Source organism: Melospiza melodia, chromosome 31 (assembly GCF_035770615.1).
Source record: "Melospiza melodia melodia isolate bMelMel2 chromosome 31, bMelMel2.pri, whole genome shotgun sequence".
Taxonomy (NCBI): domain Eukaryota; kingdom Metazoa; phylum Chordata; class Aves; order Passeriformes; family Passerellidae; genus Melospiza; species Melospiza melodia.
In genome coordinates, this window is record NC_086224.1 from 2601393 (window position 1) to 2619739 (window position 18347).

General features: G+C 70.8%; 1 protein-coding gene across 1 annotated transcript; it reads right to left on the reverse strand.

The window, feature by feature from the left end:
- Positions 1 to 255: 255 nt before the first annotated feature.
- LOC134431300 (beta-1,4 N-acetylgalactosaminyltransferase 1-like) lies at positions 256 to 18236 on the reverse strand. Its single transcript, XM_063179286.1, is given in 15 exon segments — positions 256 to 1367; positions 1369 to 1505; positions 2772 to 2929; positions 2931 to 3010; positions 5996 to 6136; positions 8461 to 8648; positions 9979 to 10104; positions 10953 to 11133; positions 11712 to 11749; positions 12066 to 12172; positions 13031 to 13213; positions 14681 to 14769; positions 14771 to 14889; positions 17714 to 17778; positions 18164 to 18236. Coding segments are annotated over 13 exon segments (1620 nt in total). The 5' UTR covers positions 14885 to 14889; positions 17714 to 17778; positions 18164 to 18236; the 3' UTR covers positions 256 to 1289.
- Between the last annotated feature and the right edge of the window lie 111 nt (positions 18237 to 18347).

Sequence of the window (18347 nt, forward strand, 5' to 3'; positions counted from 1 at the left end):
GGGGGGGGGCAGCCCCTCCCCCAGCCCCTCCCCCACCCACCCCGGGGGTCGCGGGGGTCCCGGGGGGGGAGGAGGGGCCGAGACTTGGCACAAAATCCGGGCGGCAGCGGGGGGAGGGGCGGGCGGTAGAAAACGGAGAGGGGACAACGGGGGGGGGGGGGGGGGGGGGGGGGGAAGGGGACCCGGTGCGACCCGCCATCACCCCCCCCCCCCAAAGTACAAAAGAGCTAAAAACACCGCGGGGGGCGGGGGGACCGGCGTGGTGGCACTGGGGGGTGGCCCATGGCAGTGGCCCCGGGGGGTGGCACTCGGTGATGGCCCTGGGGGTGACCCCGGGGGTGGCCACGGGGCGGGGGGCGTGTCCCGGGGGTGTCCCACAGGTGGTGGCCCATGGGGGGTGACCCTTGAGGAGGCCCATGGTGGCAGCGGCCACCCCGAGTCACCCAGTGGCCCTGTGGGCCCTGTGAGGGCAGCCGGGGGTGGGGGTGGCGGCCCGTGGGGTGCCCAAAGGGGGCAGAGCCACCCCAGGGGCGCCCCAGGCTTGGTGGCCCTGGAACGGTGGCCCTGGGGGTGGCCCATTGGGGTCAGTGGCACTGGGGTTGTGGCTGGTGGCCCACGGTTGTGGCCCTGGGACACCCGCAGGGTGGCCCAGAGAAGGTGGCCCATTGGGCTTGGTGGCCCTGGGGGTGACGCAGATGTGGCCAGTGGCCCTCCTTGTGGCCCTGGGGACATTGCAGTGGTGGCCCTGGGGGTGGCCCACAAGAGGTGGCCCTGGGGGTGACCATGGAGTAGCCATGCTTGTGGCTCTGGGGACACCGCAGGCATGGCCAGCAGCAGTGACCCTTGATGTGGCCCACGCTGGTGGCCGGGGGTCAGCGACGTCCTTGGCGTGTCCCCTGACCCCCCCTGTGCGTGGTGACCCCGTGCCACCCCCCTGTCACCCCTCTGGGGGTGGCACCACCGCAGTGCCAGCAGCCCGGTGGCACCCAGGGCCGGCCAGGACTGGTGGCCGGGGGTCAGCGACGTCCTTGGCGTGTCCCGTGAGCCCCCTGAGGGCGGTGACCTGCTGCCACCTCCTTGTCACCTCCCCGGGGGTGGCACCCAGGGCCGGTCAGCGGCGGCCGGGGCTGGTGGGCCCTGCCCGGTGACCATGCCCGGTAACCCCGGTGGCCTCAGGGCGTCCCCGCCGGTAGCCCCGGGACGGCCCCGGTGTCCCCGCCCGGTGACCACGCCCAGCGTCCCCTCCCGGTGGCTCCGGGGTGTCGCCGCCCGGTGTCCCGGTGTCGCCGCTAGTCGCCGGCCATGCACTTGAAGCGGTTCTTGAAGAAGAAGAGGCGCTGCTTGAGGCGCACGCTGTCGTCGCGGGCGGCCGGGGTACCGGTACCGGTTGTACTGGCGCTCCCCCTCCGAGCGCCGCCACGGCAGCGCCAGCTTGGACGCGTGATCCACCACCACGTCCTCGCACGAGCCCACGTGCAGCACCCCCAGGCCGTCGATGAAGAATTCTGGGGAGGGGGGCACGGGGCGGACCCCCAAAATAATGGGATCAGAGGTGGCCTGGGGTGCCCCGGGCTGCCCCCGATGCCGGGGGGACACAGGGAGTGGACACAGGGAGGGGGGGATGCCCCCTTGGCTCTGACCCTCCAAATTGTGGGGGACTCCAGCACCCCCCTTATCCCTGACCCCCCAAATTGTGAGGAATCCCAGTGTCCCCCCTTATCTCGGACCCCCTGACCCCCAAATTGTGGGGGACCCCAGCCCCCCCCTTGTCTCTGACCCCTGAATTTGGGGGGATCCCAGCATCCCTCTTAGCTCTGACCCCCTGACCCCATCGTGGGGGACCCTAGGACCCCCCTTATCTCTGAGCCCTGAATTGGGGGGACCCCAGTGACCCCGTTAGACTGAGCCCTCAAACCCCCCAGACTCCTTGGGACCCTGGGGCACCCCCAGGACTCCCCTGGGACCCCCCTAGACTGAGCCCCAGACCCCCCAGACTCCTCGGGACCCCCAGACCCCTCAGGCACTCTCTTGGATTGACCCCCCAAACCCACCAGACCCCTCAGACACCCCCAGCCCCCTCGGAGACCCCACTGGCACCCCCTTAGACTGACCCCCAGATCCCCCAGACCCCTCGGGCACCCCCAGACCTGTCCAGGACCCCCTCAGACTGACCCCCAGACCCCTCGGGACCCTCTCTGGGATCGCCTTAGACTGACCCCCAGATCCCCCAGACCCCTCAGGCACCCCCAGACTTGTCCAGGACCCCCTCAGACTGACCCCCAGACCCCTCGGGCACCCCCAGGACCCTTCTGGGACCCCATCAGATTGACCCCCCAGCTCCCCCAAACCCCCAGCCCCCTCAGACCCCCCAGCCCCTTCAGGCACCCCCAGCCCCCCCAGCCCCCTCAGACCCCTCAGACCCCCCCAGTCCCCCCAGCCCCCCCAAACCCCCCATCCCCCTCAGGCCCCCCAGCCCCCTCAGACCCCCCAGCCCCCTCAGACCCCCCATCCCCTCCAAACCCCCCCATCGCCCTCAGACCCCCCAGACCCCCCACCCCCCCCAGACCCTCCAAACCCCCCAACCCCCTCAGACCCCTCAGACCCTCCCAGCCCCCTCAGACCCCCCCATCCCCCTCCAAACCCCCCCATCCCTCTCAGACCCCCCATCCCCCCCGGACCCCCCCATCCCCCTCAGACCCCTCAGTCCCCCCAAACCCCCCATCCCCCTCAGTCCCCCCATCCCCTCCCGTTCCCCGGTCCCCCGTGCTCACCGAGGTGCGCCACGCGGCGCAGCCGGGGGTCGAAGCCCACCTGGCGCACCTTGTCGGTCCGGGCCAGGAAGAAGTTGACCACGCCGTCGGTGACCACGCAGGCCGGGAACCCCGCCAGGCGGTGGTGGAAGCCGGGCCGGGTCCGCAGGCAGTCCCCCGCCCGCGCCGCCGCCGCGCACGCTCAGCCGCTGCCGGTACGTGGTGGTGTAGCCGGTGATCTCCCGCACCGCGCCGCCCACCTGCGGGAGCGGGGCTGGGCTGGGGAGGGGGCACCGGGAACACCGGGACAGCCTGGGACCCACCGGAGCACCGGGGACCCGCCCGGAATCGGCCGCAACCGTCCGGGAGCACCGGGACCGCCCGGGACAGCCCAGGAGCGTCCGGGACCGCCAGAGACCACCGGGAGTGCCCGGGACCTACGGGAGCGCCCCGGACAGCCCGGGACCACCGGGATGGACCGGGAGCGGCCGGGACTGCCCGGCACAAGCCCGGGACCCAGAGGAGTGCCCGGGACCCCCAAGGACCCCCAGGACAACCCGGGACCCACGGGAGCACCGGGACAGCCCGGAACAGACCGGGACAACCCGGGACCCACGGGAGCACCGGGACAACCCGGAACAGACCGGGACAACCCGGGACCCACGGGAGCACCGGGACAACCCGGACTGCCCGGGACACCCCAGGGATCGCCAGGAACCACCGGGATCGCCCGGGACCCACGGGAGCGCCCGGGACAGCTCGGAACAGCCGGGATCCACAGGGATCCCCAGGGCAACCCGGCATCCACGGGAGCACCCGAGCACCCGGGACCGCCCGGACCACCGGGATCACCCGGGACCCACGGGGACCCCCAGGGACGCCCGGGATCTACGGGAGCACCTGGGGACCGCCCGTGGGCACCCAGAATCCCCAGGGACCACCGGGACCCACGGGAGCGCCGGGACCGCCGGATCGGCCGGGACTGCCCGGGAGCACCGGGATCTACCGGGGACAGCCCGGGACCCATGGGAGCGCCCGGGAGCACCCGGGACACGCAGGGACCCCTGGAATCGCCCACCGTGGGATGGGAGGGGATGGGATGGGATGGGATGGGATGGATGGGTGGGATGGGATGGGATGGGATGGGGTGGGATGGGGTGGGATGGATGGGATGGGAGGGGGTGGGATGGGATGGGAGGGATGGGTGGGATGGGATGGGGTGGGATGGGATGGGATGGGATGGGATGGGATGGGATGGGATGGGATGGGATGGGGTGGGATGGGTGGGATGGGATGGGAGGGGATGGGTGGGATGGGATGGGATGGGATGGGATGGGATGGGATGGGATGGGATGGGATGGGATGGATGGGATGGGATGGGATGGGATGGGATGGGATGGGATGGGATGGGATGGGATGGGATGGGATGGGATGGGATGGGATGGGTGGGGGTGGGATGGGATGGGATGGGATGGGATGGGATGGGAGGGGATGGGATGGGATGGGATGGGATGGGATGGGATGGGGTGGGATGGGGTGGGATGGGATGGGATGGGATGGGTGGGATGGGGTGGGATGGGTGGGATGGGGTGGGATGGGGTGGGGGATGGTGGGATGGGTGGGATGGGGTGGGATGGGGTGGGATGGGGTGGGATGGGATGGGATGGGGTGGGATGGGGTGGATGGGGTGGGATGGGGTGGGATGGGATGGGTGGGATGGGGTGGGATGGGGTGGGATGGGTGGGATGGGGTGGGATGGGATGGGTGGGATGGGGTGGATGGGATGGGATGGGATGGGATGGATGGGATGGGATGGGATGGGATGGGATGGGATGGGATGGGATGGGATGGGATGGGATGGGATGGGTGGGATGGGATGGGTGGGATGGGGTGGGATGGGATGGGATGGGTGGGATGGGATGGGTGGGATGGGGTGGGGTGGGATGGGAGGGGATGGGATGGGATGGGATGGGATGGGTGGGATGGGGTGGGGTGGGATGGGAGGGGATGGGATGGGGTGGGATGGGAGGGGATGGGATGGGATGGGATGGGATGGGATGGGATGGGGTGGGATGGGGTGGGATGGGAGGGATGGGATGGGATGGGATGGGATGGGATGGGATGGGATGGGGTGGGATGGGATGGGATGGGAGGGGATGGGATGGGATGGGATGGGATGGGATGGGATGGGATGGGATGGGATGGGATGGGATGGGATGGGATGGGGTGGGATGGGGTGGGTGGGGTTGGGTGGGTGTGGGTGGGATGGGGGTGGGTGGGATGGGTGGGATGGGAGGGGATGGGATGGGGGGATGGGTTGGGTGGGATGGGGTGGGGTGGGGTGGGGGGTGGGATGGGTGGGATGGGATGGGTGGGGATGGGTTGGGGTGGGATGGGTGGGGTGGGATGGGATGGGTGGGGTGGGGTGGGATGGGGTGGGTGGGTGGGTGGGATGGGGTGGGGTGGGATGGGATGGGATGGGGATGGGATGGGATGGGATGGGATGGGATGGGGGTGGGATGGATGGGGATGGGATGGGGGTGGGATGGGGTGGGTGGGTGGGGTGGGTGGGGTGTGGGTGGGATGGGGTGGGGTGGGTGGGTGGGTGGGGGGTGGGGTGGGTGGGTGGGGTGGGTGGTGGGTGGGTGGGTGGGGTGGGGTGGGTGGGGTGGGATGGGTGGGGTGGGATGGGATGGGAGGGGGGTGGGATGGGATGGGATGGGATGGGTGGGATGGGGTGGATGGGGCGGATGGGATGGGGCGGGGCTGCTGTGCTGGCGCTGTGCCAGCATCTGAGTACTGGGACTCCCCGAGCCCCCACCTGGGCACCCGGAGCCCCTGAACTCCCACCTGGGCACTGAGACCCCCACTGCCACCCCCAGCCTGGGCATTGCGACCCCCGCCGGGCACAGGAAACAGGACCCTCCCTCAGACCACAGGGACCTGCCCGTGGTACCCCCCGTGCCCTCCCCTGTGCCCGGTGCAGCCCTCGCGTCCCCGCAGCCTCCCCGTGGCTCCCGGTGCCCCCTCACCCCGCCGTGCCCCCTGCAGCCCCGGTGCCCCCCGTTCCCCTGCAGCCCCCCCCGTACTCTCCACCCCCAGTGCCCTCTGTACCCCCTCGTGCCCTCACCCCCTGTGCCCCTGTACCCTCCTGGTGCCCCGATGCCCCCTGCAGCCCCCCGTACCCTCCAGCCCCGTGCCCCCTGTACCCCCCCGGTGCCCGCCGGTGCCCGCCGTGCCCGCACCAGGTCCAGGCTGGTTCTCTCCAGCACATCCACGAGCTTCTCCAGGCGCGTGCGGGCCGTGAAGATGAAATCATCGTCCACCCACAGCACGTACTTGGTGGTCACCTGCGACACCGCCAGGTTCCTCCCGGCGAACCAGCCCTGCCAGGGGGCAGCGCGGAGCCTCGGGCACGGCCGCAGTGCCCGCGGTGCCACCCTGAGCCTGACAGAGCCCGTGTGCCCTCGGTGCCACCTGAGCCTGACAGAACCCGTGTGTGCCCGTGGTGCCAACCCGAGCCCTGACAGAGCCCGTGTGCCCAACCCTGAGCCCTGACAGAGCCCGTGTGTGCCCGTGGTGCCACCCTGAGCCTGACAGAGCCCGTGTGCCCAACCCTGAGCCCTGACAGAGCCCGTGTGCCCCATGCCCGGGTACCACAGCCCTGACAGAGCCCGTGTGTGCCCGCGGTGCCACCCTGAGCCTGACAGAACCCGTGTGTGCCCAACCCTGAGCCCTGACAGAGCCCGTGTGCCCGCGGTGCCACCCTGAGCCCTGACAGAGCCCACGGTGCCACCCTGAGCCTGACAGAACCCGCGTGCCCAGCCCAGGGACCCCACAGTCCTGACAGAACGCATGTGCCCATGGTGCCACCCTGAGCCCTGATAGATCCCCGGTGCCTGCGGTGCCACCCTGAGCCTGACAGAGCCCGTGTGTGCCCGTGGTGCCACCCTGAGCCTGACAGAACCCGTGTGCCCAACCCTGAGCCCTGACAGAGCCCGTGTGCCCCATGCCCGGGTACCACAGCCCTGACAGAGCCCGTGTGCCCACGGTGCCACCCTGAGCCCTGATAGACCCCGTGTGCCCAACCCTGAGCCTGACAGAGCCCGTGTGCCCAACCCTGAGCCCTGACAGAGCCCGTGTGCCCGCGGTGCCACCCTGAGCCTGACAGAGCCCGTGTGCCCGCGGTGCCACCCTGAGCCTGACAGAGCCCCGCGTGTCCTTCCCTGGGGACCCCACAGCCCTGACAACACCAAGCCCTGTGCCCAACACCAAGATCCCCCCATGTCCCCAACCCCAGGGACCCGTGCCAACCCTGACAGAGCCCGTGTCCCCTTCCCCGGGATCTCCCACGTCCCTTTCCCTGGGGTGCCCCCATGTCCCCATCCCCGGGGTGCCCCCCATGCCCCCCGTGCCCCTCGGGCCCTGCCAACCCCCCACGAGCCCCCCGGGTTCTGTCACTTTGTCACCCCCTCGTGTGTCCCCCCTGCTCTGACAAGGTTCCCATGCCCCCCCCCCTCCATTGTCCCCATGCCCAGCGACCCCCGCCCTGCCAACCCTGCCCTGGCACCCCTCCCTGGGGGTCTCCACGCTGCCAGCCCCCCCTGCCACGCCCAGGGAGCCACAGCCCCATCGGTCCCTGGTGTCCCCCTCTCTGCCATCCCAGAGCTCCATGTCCCCTCCTTTTGGGGACTTCAGCCCCTGCCAGCCCCTCACGTGCCCCGTGTGGCTTTGCCAGCCCCCCATGTCCCTGTCTGGGTGCCCACCGCCATCCAATGTCCCTGGGGTCCCCTCAGCCCTGCCACCCTCCTGTGTCCCCTGTCGGTGTCCCTGCCACCCTCCCCTGTCCTCTGCCGGGCTCCCTGCCCATCCCGTGTCCCCTGTGGGCATCCGTGCCATCCTCCCGTGTCCCACACGGCTCTGCCAGCCCCCGTGTCCCCTGCAGGGCCCCCACAGCCCCGCCACCCTCCCTTGTCCCCTGTGTGGGTCTCTGCCCATTCTGTGTCCCCTGTTGGGGGTCCCTGCCCATCCCTGTCCCCTGTGGGGGTCCCTGCCACCCTCCTCTGTCCCCCACAGCCCTGCCACCCTCCTGTGTGCCCTGTCTGGGGGTCCCTGTCACCCTCCTGTGTCCCCTGTGGGGTCCCTGCACCATCTGCTGTCCCCTGTCTGTGTCCCTGCCCATCCTCTGTCCCTTGAGGGAGTCCCTGCCCATCCATGCCCCCTGTCTGGGTTCCTGCCACCCTCCTCTGTCCCCTGCCGTGTCCGCTGTCTGTGTCCCTGTCCCCTGCGGGTGTCCCCGTCCCCTCCTCTGTCCTCTCCTCTGTCCCCTGTCTGTGTCCCTGTCCCCTGCGGGGGTCCCTACCCATCCGGTGTCCCCTGGGGGTGTCCCTGCCCCTCCCCTGCCCCGCCCTGTCCCCTGGGGTGTCCCCCGTGCCCCGCCCTGTCCCTGTCCCTGTCCCCTGCGGGTGTCCCTGCCACTGTCCCCCGCCCCTCTCCCGTCCCCTGGGTGTCCTGCCCCTCCCGTGTCCCCTCTCCTGTCCCCCTGGGGTGTCCCCTGTCCCCCGCCCCTCTGCCGTCCCCTGGGGTGTCCCCGTGCCCAGCCCTGTCCCTGTCCCCTGTCCCCTGGGGTGTCCCTGCCATTGTCCCCTGTCCCCTGGGGTGTCCCCCGTGCCCCGCCCTGTCCCTGTCCGTGTCCCCGCGGGGGTGGCACCTTGCCGAAGGGCATGAGGTAGTGCTCCAGGTGCGGCCCTGCCAGGGGCTCGGGTCTCTGGCTGTCGTCGGCCACCACGATGGTGACCGAGGGGTAGAAGCGGCGGATGCTGGCGATGAGGCCCCGCAGTTTGTCATAGCGCAGGAACGTCTTGGTGGCCACGGTCACCAGCGCCGAGATGTTGTACCCTGGGCGGGGGGGGAGCTGAACTGGGGGACTGGGAGTGCTGGGAGCTGAACTGGGAGCACTGGGAGTGCTGGGAGCTGAACTGGGAGCACTGGGAGCCTGAACTGGGAGCACTGGGAGTGCTGGGAGCTGAACTGGGAGCACTGGAGCCTGAACTGGGAGGGCTGGGAGCTGAACTGGGAGCACTGGGAGCTGAACTGGGAGCACTGGGGAACCTGAACTGGGAGTGCTGGGAACCTGAACTGGGAGTGCTGGAGTGCTGGGAGCTGAACTGGGAGCACTGGGAGCTGAACTGGGAGCACTGGGAGGAGTGGGGAGCACTGGGAGCCTGAACTGGGGGGCTGGGAGTGCTGGGAGCCTGAACTGGGAGCGCTGGGAGCCTGAACTGGGAGGAGTGGGGAGTGCTGGGAGCCTGAACTGGGAGGGCTGGGAGTGCTGGGAGCCCAAACTGGAGTGCTGGGAGTGCTGGAGCCTGAACTGGGAGTGCTGGGAGCCTGAACTCGGAGTGCTGGGAGTGCTGGGAGTGCTGGGAGCTTGAACTGGGAGTGCTGGGAGTTAAACCAGGGGACTGGGATCTGAACGGGGGTGCTGGAAGCCCGAACTGGAGCCTGAACTGGGAGCACTGAGCACCCACATTGGCAGGATTGGGCTCCGACACTGGGACTGGGAACACTGGTAGGGCTGGGGCACTGACACTGGCAGAACAGCTGTCTGCAGCACTGGGGGCACTGGGGGCATTGGGGCACTGGGGGCACTGGAGCACTGGGGTCCTGGCACTGGGGGCACTGGGGGCACTGGGAACACTGGGACCCTGCCTCTGGGAACACTGGGAGCACTGAGGGCACTGGGGGCATTTGGGGGCACTGGAGTCTGGCACTGGGGGCATTGGGGGCACTGGGATTCTGGCACTGGGGGCATTGGGGGGCACTGGGATTCTGGCACTGGGGGCATTGGGGGCACTGGGATTCTGGCACTGGGGGCATTGGGGGCACTGGGATTCTGGCACTGGGGCATTTGGGGGCACTGGAGGCATTGGGGCACTGGGGGCATTGGGGCACTGGGGCATTGGGGGGCACTGGGGGCATTGGGGCACTGGGGACACTGGGAGCACTGGGAGTCTGGCACTGGATGAACTGGAGCACAGGGAACACTGGGATCCTGGCATGGGGGCACTGGGACTGGGGAGCACTGGGGAGCACTGGGAACACTGGGATCCTGGCACTGGGGGAACTGGGAACACTGGGGAACTGAGAATCTGGCACTGGGAGCACTGGGAGCACTGGGGGCACTGGGGCGGGCCGGGCCGGTATCGGTGTTCACCCCGGTGCTCACCCCCGTCCCCGCTGTCGCTGTCGCCGTCGCTGTCGCCGGCGCTGCCCGGGCCGTACAGGCGGGGCGTGGGCGGGTGCCGGATGCGGATGGCGAAGGCGGCGGAGTGACCGTCGGTGGAGAACTGCACTGCAGGGGGAGCGGCGGCTGGGCACGGGGCACCGGGGGCACGGGGGGCACGGGGGCACCGGGGGCACGGGGGGTGTGAGGGGCACGGGGGGGGCGGGGGGCATCGGGGCACCGGCGGCACCGAGGAGCACGAGGGGGGCATGGAGGACACGGGGGGCACAGGGGGGCATCGGGGGGCACGGGGTGCGAGGAGGGCGTGGGGGGCACGGGGGGACACGGGGAATGACGGGGGCATCGGGGGCACCGCGAATTCCAGGGATCCCCCGAGTGTCCCTGAGGGCATTGAGGGTACCCCAAGTGTCCCTGTGCCATTGGGGGTACCCGAGTGTCCCAGGGATCCCCCGAGTGTCCCTGAGGGCATTGAGGGTACCCCAAGTGTCCCTGTGGGTATCAGGACCCGGGGGTGTCATTGGGGGTTACACGAGTGTCCCTGTGGGCATTGAGGATCCCGGGGTGTCCTTGTGGGCATTGGGATACCCCGAGTGTCCCTGTGGGTATCAGGGATCCCACGAGTGTCCCTGTGGGCATTGAGGATCCCGGGGTGTCCTTGTGGGCATTGGGGATACCCCGAGTGTCCCTGTGGGTATCAGGGATCCCATGAGTGTCCCTGTGGGCATTGAGGATCCCGGGGTGTCCTTGTGGGCATAGAGGGTCCCACGAATGTCTCTGTGGGCTTCGGGGATACTCCGAGTGTCCTTGCGGGCATCGGGGAGCCGGGGGTGACCAGGGCAACCAGGGGGGCTCGGGGGGTCCGGGGGTCGTTGGGGGGTGCCAAGAGCGCCGGGGTCCGGGGGGTTCCCAAGGTTCTGGGGGTGCCGGTGCCCCCGGGCCGAGCCCCCCGTACGCACCGATGTCGGCGGTGTCGGGGTGGAACTGGGTGTTGGTGTAGGTCACGAACTGCAGCTGCCGGTTCAGGTGGTCCAGGTGGGCGGCGGCCAAGGACAGGTGCGGCTGCCCCTCCCCCCGCAGCGCCACGCCCTCCACCTCGGCCGCCACCGCCAGCGTCCCCAGCGAGGCCGTCAGGTTCACCTGGGGGCGGCACGTCACGGGGGGTCCCGGCAGGGACCCCCAAAAACGGGGAGGGGGCGCACGGTGGGGGGGGGGGTGCGCGACAAACCCGGCCCGGCCCCTCCACGGCCCCGCCCACCCGCAGGGCCACGCCCACAGAGCGGACAGGCCACGCCCACATAACGGGCAGGCCACGCCCACAGAGCGGACAGGCCGCACCCACAGACAGGACAGGCCACGCCCACAGAACGGACAGGCCGCACCCACAGACAGGACAGGCCACGCCCACAGAACGGACAGGCCACGCCTACAGAACGGACAGGCCACGCCCACAGAGCGGACAGGCCACGCCCACAGAACGGACAGGCCACGCCCACAGAGCGGACAGGCCACGCCCACAGAACTGTCAGGCCACCCCCACAGACCGGACAGGCCACGCCCACAGAACGGACAGGCCACGCCCATGCCGGCTAGCACCGCCCATTTCAAACACGCCCCGCCCCATTCCAGTCAAGCCCCGCCCATTTCCAGTTAAGCCTCTCCCATTCCAGTCAAGCCCCGCCCCCTCCCAGCCCTCCCCGTGCCCCCCCCGCCCTCACCTGGTACCTGTTCCTGGCCGGCGCCTGCAGGCTGAGCCCTGGGGGTGGGGGTGGGACACGGGGATGAGGCCGGGAGACCCCGCAGGGACCCCCTGACCCCCTGAACCCCCCCTCAGAGCCACCCGGGGGTCCCCCCTGCCCAGGGACACCCCCTAATCCCCGTGCCCCTCCATCCCATCCCATCCCCGTGCCCCCCCCCCGACCCTGTGCTGTCCTACTGGGGGGCACTGGGGGGCACTGGGAGGAGCTCCCACCCCTCCGTTTCCCCATCCTGTGCCCTCCCCGTGCCCCCCTCCCTGACCCGGTGCCCCCCAGCCCCGTGCCCATCCCCGTGCCCCCCTCGTTGATCCTCACCGGGCACCAGCACCGTCTGCAGCGGCCGCACCTCCACCCCCTGCGCCGGGTACTCCAGCGGGGAGTTGGCCGGGACGATCAGCAGCCGGTCCGCGGGGGTCTGCACCCTGCCGGGGGGGCACCGGGGCTTCAAACGGGGGTCCCGGGGGTCCCACACCCGGCCAGGGGATCCCGGGGGGTCCCACACCCGGCCAGGGGGTCTCACATCCAGCCAGGGGGCCCCAGCCTCGCCCCGTGCTGGCCGAGGGGTCCCGCGGTGCCCCGGGGGTCGCTCCTGGGTTGAGTCCCGGGGGTCCCTCCCGCTCTCAGCCCCGGGGGTCGCTCCCGTTCTGAGTCCCGGGGGTCGCTCCCGGGTTGAGTCTCGGGGGTCGATCCCGGGCTGAATCCCGGGGGTCGTTCCTGCTCTGAGCCCCCGGGGGTCCTTCCCGCTCTCAGCCCCGGGGGTCCCTGCCGCTCTGTGATCCCGGAGGTCTCTCCCCTCTGATCCCGAGGGTCGCTCCGGTTCTGATCCCCGGGGGTCGCTCCGGTTCTGATTCCGGGGGTCCCTCCCGCTCTCTGATCCCGGGGGTCTCTCCCCTCTGATCCCGGGGGTCCCTCCCGCTCTCTGATCCCGGGGGTCTCTCCCCTCTGATCCCGGGGGTCTCTCCTCTCTGATCCCGGGGGTCTCTCCCCTCTGATCCCGGGGGTCTCTCCTCTCTGATCCCGGGGGTCTCTCCCCTCTGATCCCGGGGGTCTCTCCTCTCTGATCCCGGGGGTCGCTGCCGCTCTCTGATCCCGGGGGTCTCTCCCCTCTGATCCCGGGGGTCTCTCCTCTCTGATCCCGGGGGTCTCTCCCCTCTGATCCCGGGGGTCTCTCCTCTCTGATCCCGGGGGTCTCTCCCCTCTGATCCCGGGGGTCTCTCCCCTCTGATCCCGGGGGTCGCTGCCGCTCTCTGACGCCCGGGGGTCGCTCCGGTGGCGCTCACCGGTTCCGGTAGTTGCGGTACTCGCGCTCCCGCTCCCGCAGCTGCCGCGGCCGCTCCCCGGGGCTGAAGGCGCTGGCGAAGTCGAGCCCCGCCGGGCCGGGCCCGAAGAGGCGCCGGTGCAGCGGCAGCGCCAGCCCCGCCTCGGCCTCCGCCTCGCACGAGCAGCCGTTCCTGGGCAGCAGCCTGTGGCGACAGGGCCGCTGGCACCGACGGCAGCGGCGACAGAGCCGCCACGCGGGGAGCGGCACCGCCCTGGCACCGCCTGTCCCCATGGGGCACCGCCCTGGCACCGCCCTGGCACCTCCTGTCCCCGCTGGCACCGACCTGGCACCGCCCTGGCACCTCCTGTCCCCATGGGGCACCGCCCTGGCACCGCCCTGGCACCTCTTATCCCTCCCTGTCCCCGCTGGCACCGCCCTGGCACGGCCCTGGCACCTCCTGTCCCCGCTGGCACCGCCCTGGCACCGCCCTGGCACCTCCTGTCTCCATGGGGCACCGCCCTGGCACCTCCTATCCCTCCCTGTCCCCGCTGGCACCGCCCTGGTGCCACCCTGGCACCTCCTGTCCCCATCGGGCACCGCCCTGGCACCGCCCCGACACCTCCTATCCCTCCCTGTTCCCGCTGGCGCTGCCCTGGCACCTCCTGCCCCTGCCTGTCCCCACGTGTCACTGCCCTGGCACCGCCCTGGCACCTCCTGTCCCTGCCTGTCACTGTGTGTCACTGCCCTGGCACCTCCTGTTCCTCCTTGTCCCCACGTGTCACCACCCCAACACCTCCTGTCACTGCCTATCCCCGCTGGCACTGCCCTGGCACCGCCTTGACATTGCCCTGGCACCTCCTGTCCCCACGTGTCATCGCCCTGGCACCTCCCGTCCCTGCGTGGCACCGCCCTGGCACCGCCCTGGCACCTCCTGTCCTCATTTGTCACCCCATCCTTGGGTACCCCCAACCTTGGGTACCCCCCATCCTTGGGTACCCCCAACCTTGGGTACCCCCATCCTTGGGTACCCCCATCCTTGGGTACCCCCCATCCTTGGGTGCCGCTCCCCAACCATGCCCCAGCCCAGGGCTTCCCAGGCCCCAAACCATGGGTGCCCCCCACCCTTGGGTGCCCCCACCCTTGAGTACCTCCAGCCTGCAGGTGCCATCCTCTCGGTGCCCCCACCCTTGGGTACCCCCACCCTTGGGTACCCCCTCGCTGCCATGCCCCAGCCCCGGGGTTCCCAGGCCCCATGCCCCCGATGCCCCCACCCTTGGGTGCCCCCACCCCGCAGGTGCCACCCTCTCGGTGCCCCCAACCCTTGGGTACCCCCCCTCAGTGCCCCCAACCCTTGGGTACCTCCCCGGTGCCCTCCACCCTCTCGGTGCCCCCCATCTTTGGGTAGCCTTGCGTGCCCCCCCGGTGCCCCCATCCTTGGATACCCCCACCCTGCACGTGCCACCCTCCCGGTGCCCCCCCACTCTTGGGTACCCCCACCATTGGGTGCCCACCGGTACCCCCACCCCTGGGTGCCCCCCACCCTTGGGTACCCCCCACCCTTGTGTACCCCCCATTGCTCCCCCTACCCCTGGGTGCCCCCCACCCTTGTGTACCCCCCACCCCTGGGTACCCCCCATTTTCCCCGCCAGCCCCGGGTGCCCGTCCTTACTCCATGACCTCCTCCTTGACCCGGAAGGGCACGTGGGGGTAGGCGCGGCCGGGGGGCCCCGGGGGGGGCGGCAGCCGCTCGGGGGGGGGGGCGGCGCAGGTCCACGCTGGGGGGGCCCTTGGGGGCCCAGAGGTGCAGGAGCAGCGCGGCCAGCGAGGCCGAGGCCAGCAGCAGCAGGCACAGAGCCCGCTGCGCCCCCCGCATCCTGCCTGGGGACAGGGGACAGGGACACCGGTGTCACATGGGGAACCACAGTGTCACCAGGGGCACCGCTGCGCCCCCCGCATCCTGCCTGGGGACAGGGACAGGGACACCCGGGTCTCCAGGGACACCAGTGGCACCAGGGGCACCACAGTGTCACCGCTGCGCCCCCCCGCATCCTGCCTGGGGGGGACAGGGGACACCCGGGTCACCAGGGCACTGCAGTGTCACCAGGTTCACCGCTACGCCCCCCGCATCCTGCCTGGGGACAGGGACAGGGGACACCCGGGTCACCAGGGACACCAGGGGCACCAGGGGCACCACAGTGTCACCGCTGTGCCCCCCGCATCCTGCCTGGGGGGGACAGGGACACCGGTGTCACATGGGGAACCACAGTGTCACCAGGGGCACCGCTGCGCCCCCCGCATCCTGCCTGCGGGGGACAGGGACACCCGGGTCTCCAGGGACACCAGGGGCACCAGGGGCACCACAGTGTCACCGCTGCGCCCCCCGCATCCTGCCTGGGGACAGACAGGGACACCCGGGTCACCAGGGGCACCCAGTAACACCCAGGGGCACCGCTGCGCCCCCCGCATCCTGCCTGGGGGGGACAGGGACACCCGGGTCACCAGGGCACTGCAGTGTCACCAGGTTCACCGCTGCGCCCCCCGCATCCTGCCTGGGGACAGCGACAGGGACACCGGGGTCACCAGGGCACTGCAGGGACCCCCAGTAACACCCAGTGTCACCGCGTTGTCCCCCCGCATCCTGCCTGGGGACAGGGACGGGACACCCGGGTCACCAGGGGCGCCAGGGGCACCACAGTGTCACCAGTGTCACCGCTGCGCCCCCCGCATCCTGCCTGGGGACGGGGACAGGGACACCGGTGTCACCAGGGCACTGCCGTGTCACCAGTGTCACCGCTGCGCCCCCTGCATCCTGCCTGGGGACAGGGACACACCGGTGTCACCAGGGGCACCCAGTAACACCCAGTGTCACCACTGTCACCACTGCGCCCCCCGCATCCTGCCTGGGGGGGACAGGGACACCGGTGTCACCAGGGGCACTGCAGGGACACCCAGTAACACCCAGTGTCACCAGGGTCACCGCTGCGCCCCCCGCATCCTGCCTGGGGACAGGGGGACGGGGACACCGCTGTCACCGGTGTCACCACAGGGACCCCCAGTGCTCTCCAGTGTCACCGCAGGGACCCCCCCAGGGGCAACCCAGCCCTTCCCAGTAACACCCAGTGACCCTCGGTGTCACCAATGTCGCCACTGCGCCCCCCGCATCCTGCCTGGGGAGGGACAGGGACAGCGGCACTGCAGGGACCCAGCCCCTCCAGTGACCCCCAGTGCCACCAGTGCCACCAGTGCCCCCCGGGGCAACTCAACCCCCCCTCAGTGCCCCCCAACACCACCCAGCCCCTCCCAGTGCCACCAGTGTCCCCAGTGCCTCCCCCGTGCCCACGGGGCGAGCCAGCCCTCCCAGTGACAGCCAGGTCCTCCCAGTGCCACCAGTGCCCCCCGGTGCCCCCAGTGTCACCAATGCCCCCAGGGCAGGCCAGCTCCTCTCGGTGTCCCCAGTGTCACCAGGGCAACCCAGCCCCTCCCAGTGACGCCCAGTGACGCCCGGAGCCTCCCAGTGACAGCAGCGTCACCAGTGCCCCAGTACAGCCCAGTACAGCCCAGTGCCCCCCAGTGCCCCCCAGTGCAGCCCAGCCCCTCCCAGTCCCTCCCAGTGCCCCCCAGTACAGCCCAGTCCCCCCCAGTGCCCCCAGTACAGCCCAGTGCCCCCAGTACAGCCCAGCCCCTCCCAGTACAACCCAGTACAGCCCAGTCCCCCCCAGTGCCCCCCAGTCCCTCCTAGTACCCCAGTACAGCCCAGTCCCCCCCAGTGCCCCCCAGTGCCCCCCAGCCCCTCCCAGTACCCCAGTACAGCCCAGTCCCCCCCCAGTGCCCCCAGTACAGCCCAGCCCCTCCCAGTCCCCCCCAGTACAACCCAGCCCCTCCCAGTACAAACCAGTGCCCACAGCACCTCCCAGTGATTCCCAGTACAACCAGTGCCCACAGCACCTCCCAGTGATTCCCAGTACAAACCAGTGCCCACAGCACCTCCCAGTGATTCCCAGTACAAACCAGTGCCCGCAGCACCTCCAGTGATTCCCAGTACAAACCAGTGCCCACAGCGCCTCCCAGTGATTCCCAGTACAAACCAGTGCCGGGCACCATCCCTCAGTCCCTGCTCTGCCTCCAGCGTTCCCCAGCACTCCCAGTGCTCCCAGTTCATCCCAGTGCCCCCTCAGTGCCCCCTTTCTGCTGTGCTCAGACCCCTCCATCCCTTCCCAGTTCTCCCAGTGCAAACCAGTGCCCCCAATTCTCCCAGTTCTCCCAGTGCTCCCAGTTCTCCCAGTTCTCCCAGTGCTCCCAGTTCTCCCAGTTCTCCCAGTGTTCCCAATCTCCCAGTTCCCCCAGTGCCCCCAATTCTCCCAATTCTCCCAGTTGTCCCAGTGCCCCCAGTTCCCCCAGTGGCCCCAATTCTCCCAGTTCCCCAGTTCTCCCAGTGCCCCCAATTCTCCCAGTTCCCCCAGTTTCCCCAGTGCCCCCAATTCTCCCAGTTCTCCCAGTCCCCCAGTTGGCCCCAGTGGCCCCAATTCTCCCAGTCCCCCCAGTTCCCCCAATTCTCCCAGATCTCCCAATTCTCCCAGTTCCCCCCAGTGCCCCAATTCTCCCAATTCTCCCAGTGCCCCCAGTTCTTCCCAGTTCTCCCAGTGCCCCCAGTTCTCCCAGTTCTCCCAGTCCCCCAGTGCCCCCCGTGCCCCCGTGCCCTCACCTGGGGGTGGGCGCAGCTCCGGGGGGCTCAGCCCTCCCTCATGGCTCTGCCCCCGCAGCTCCGGCCTGGGGACACGGGCACGGTGTCGGGCCGGGGGGGGCTCAGCCCGGGATCGCCCCCGGCCCCCCCCGGGCGTGGCCGCACCGGGGCCGCCCCCGCCCCCCCCGGGGCTCCCCCAAAGGCAGGGCCGGAGCAGCCGTGACGTGAGAGGGGCTGGGGGGGGCTGGGGGGGGCAGGGAGGGGCCTGGGGGTACCGGGGGGGGATCGGGGGATGCGGGGCTCGGGGGGGGCTGGGGCCGTTCGGGGGATGCGGGGGATGCCGGGGGGGATGCGGGTTTGGGGGTGTCCGGGGGGAGAAGCGGTGATGTCGCAGCCGCGACAGGGCCACGGCAGGTGCCATCCATCCACCCCCATCGCGACACGTCGCGACAGGAGCGGCCCCGGCCCTACCTGGCTCCGCTGGCGGATCCCGGCGCTCCGCGGCCGCAAGCGGCACCGGCACCGGAGCGGGCGGCGAGGGCGCCCCCGGCGGCCCCGGTGTGGAACGGCACCGCCGCAGCCCCGGGAGGGGCGGGGCGAGGCTGGGGTGGGGGGGGGAGAGGCGGCGGACGGGGGGGGAGGGGCGGGGGGGGGT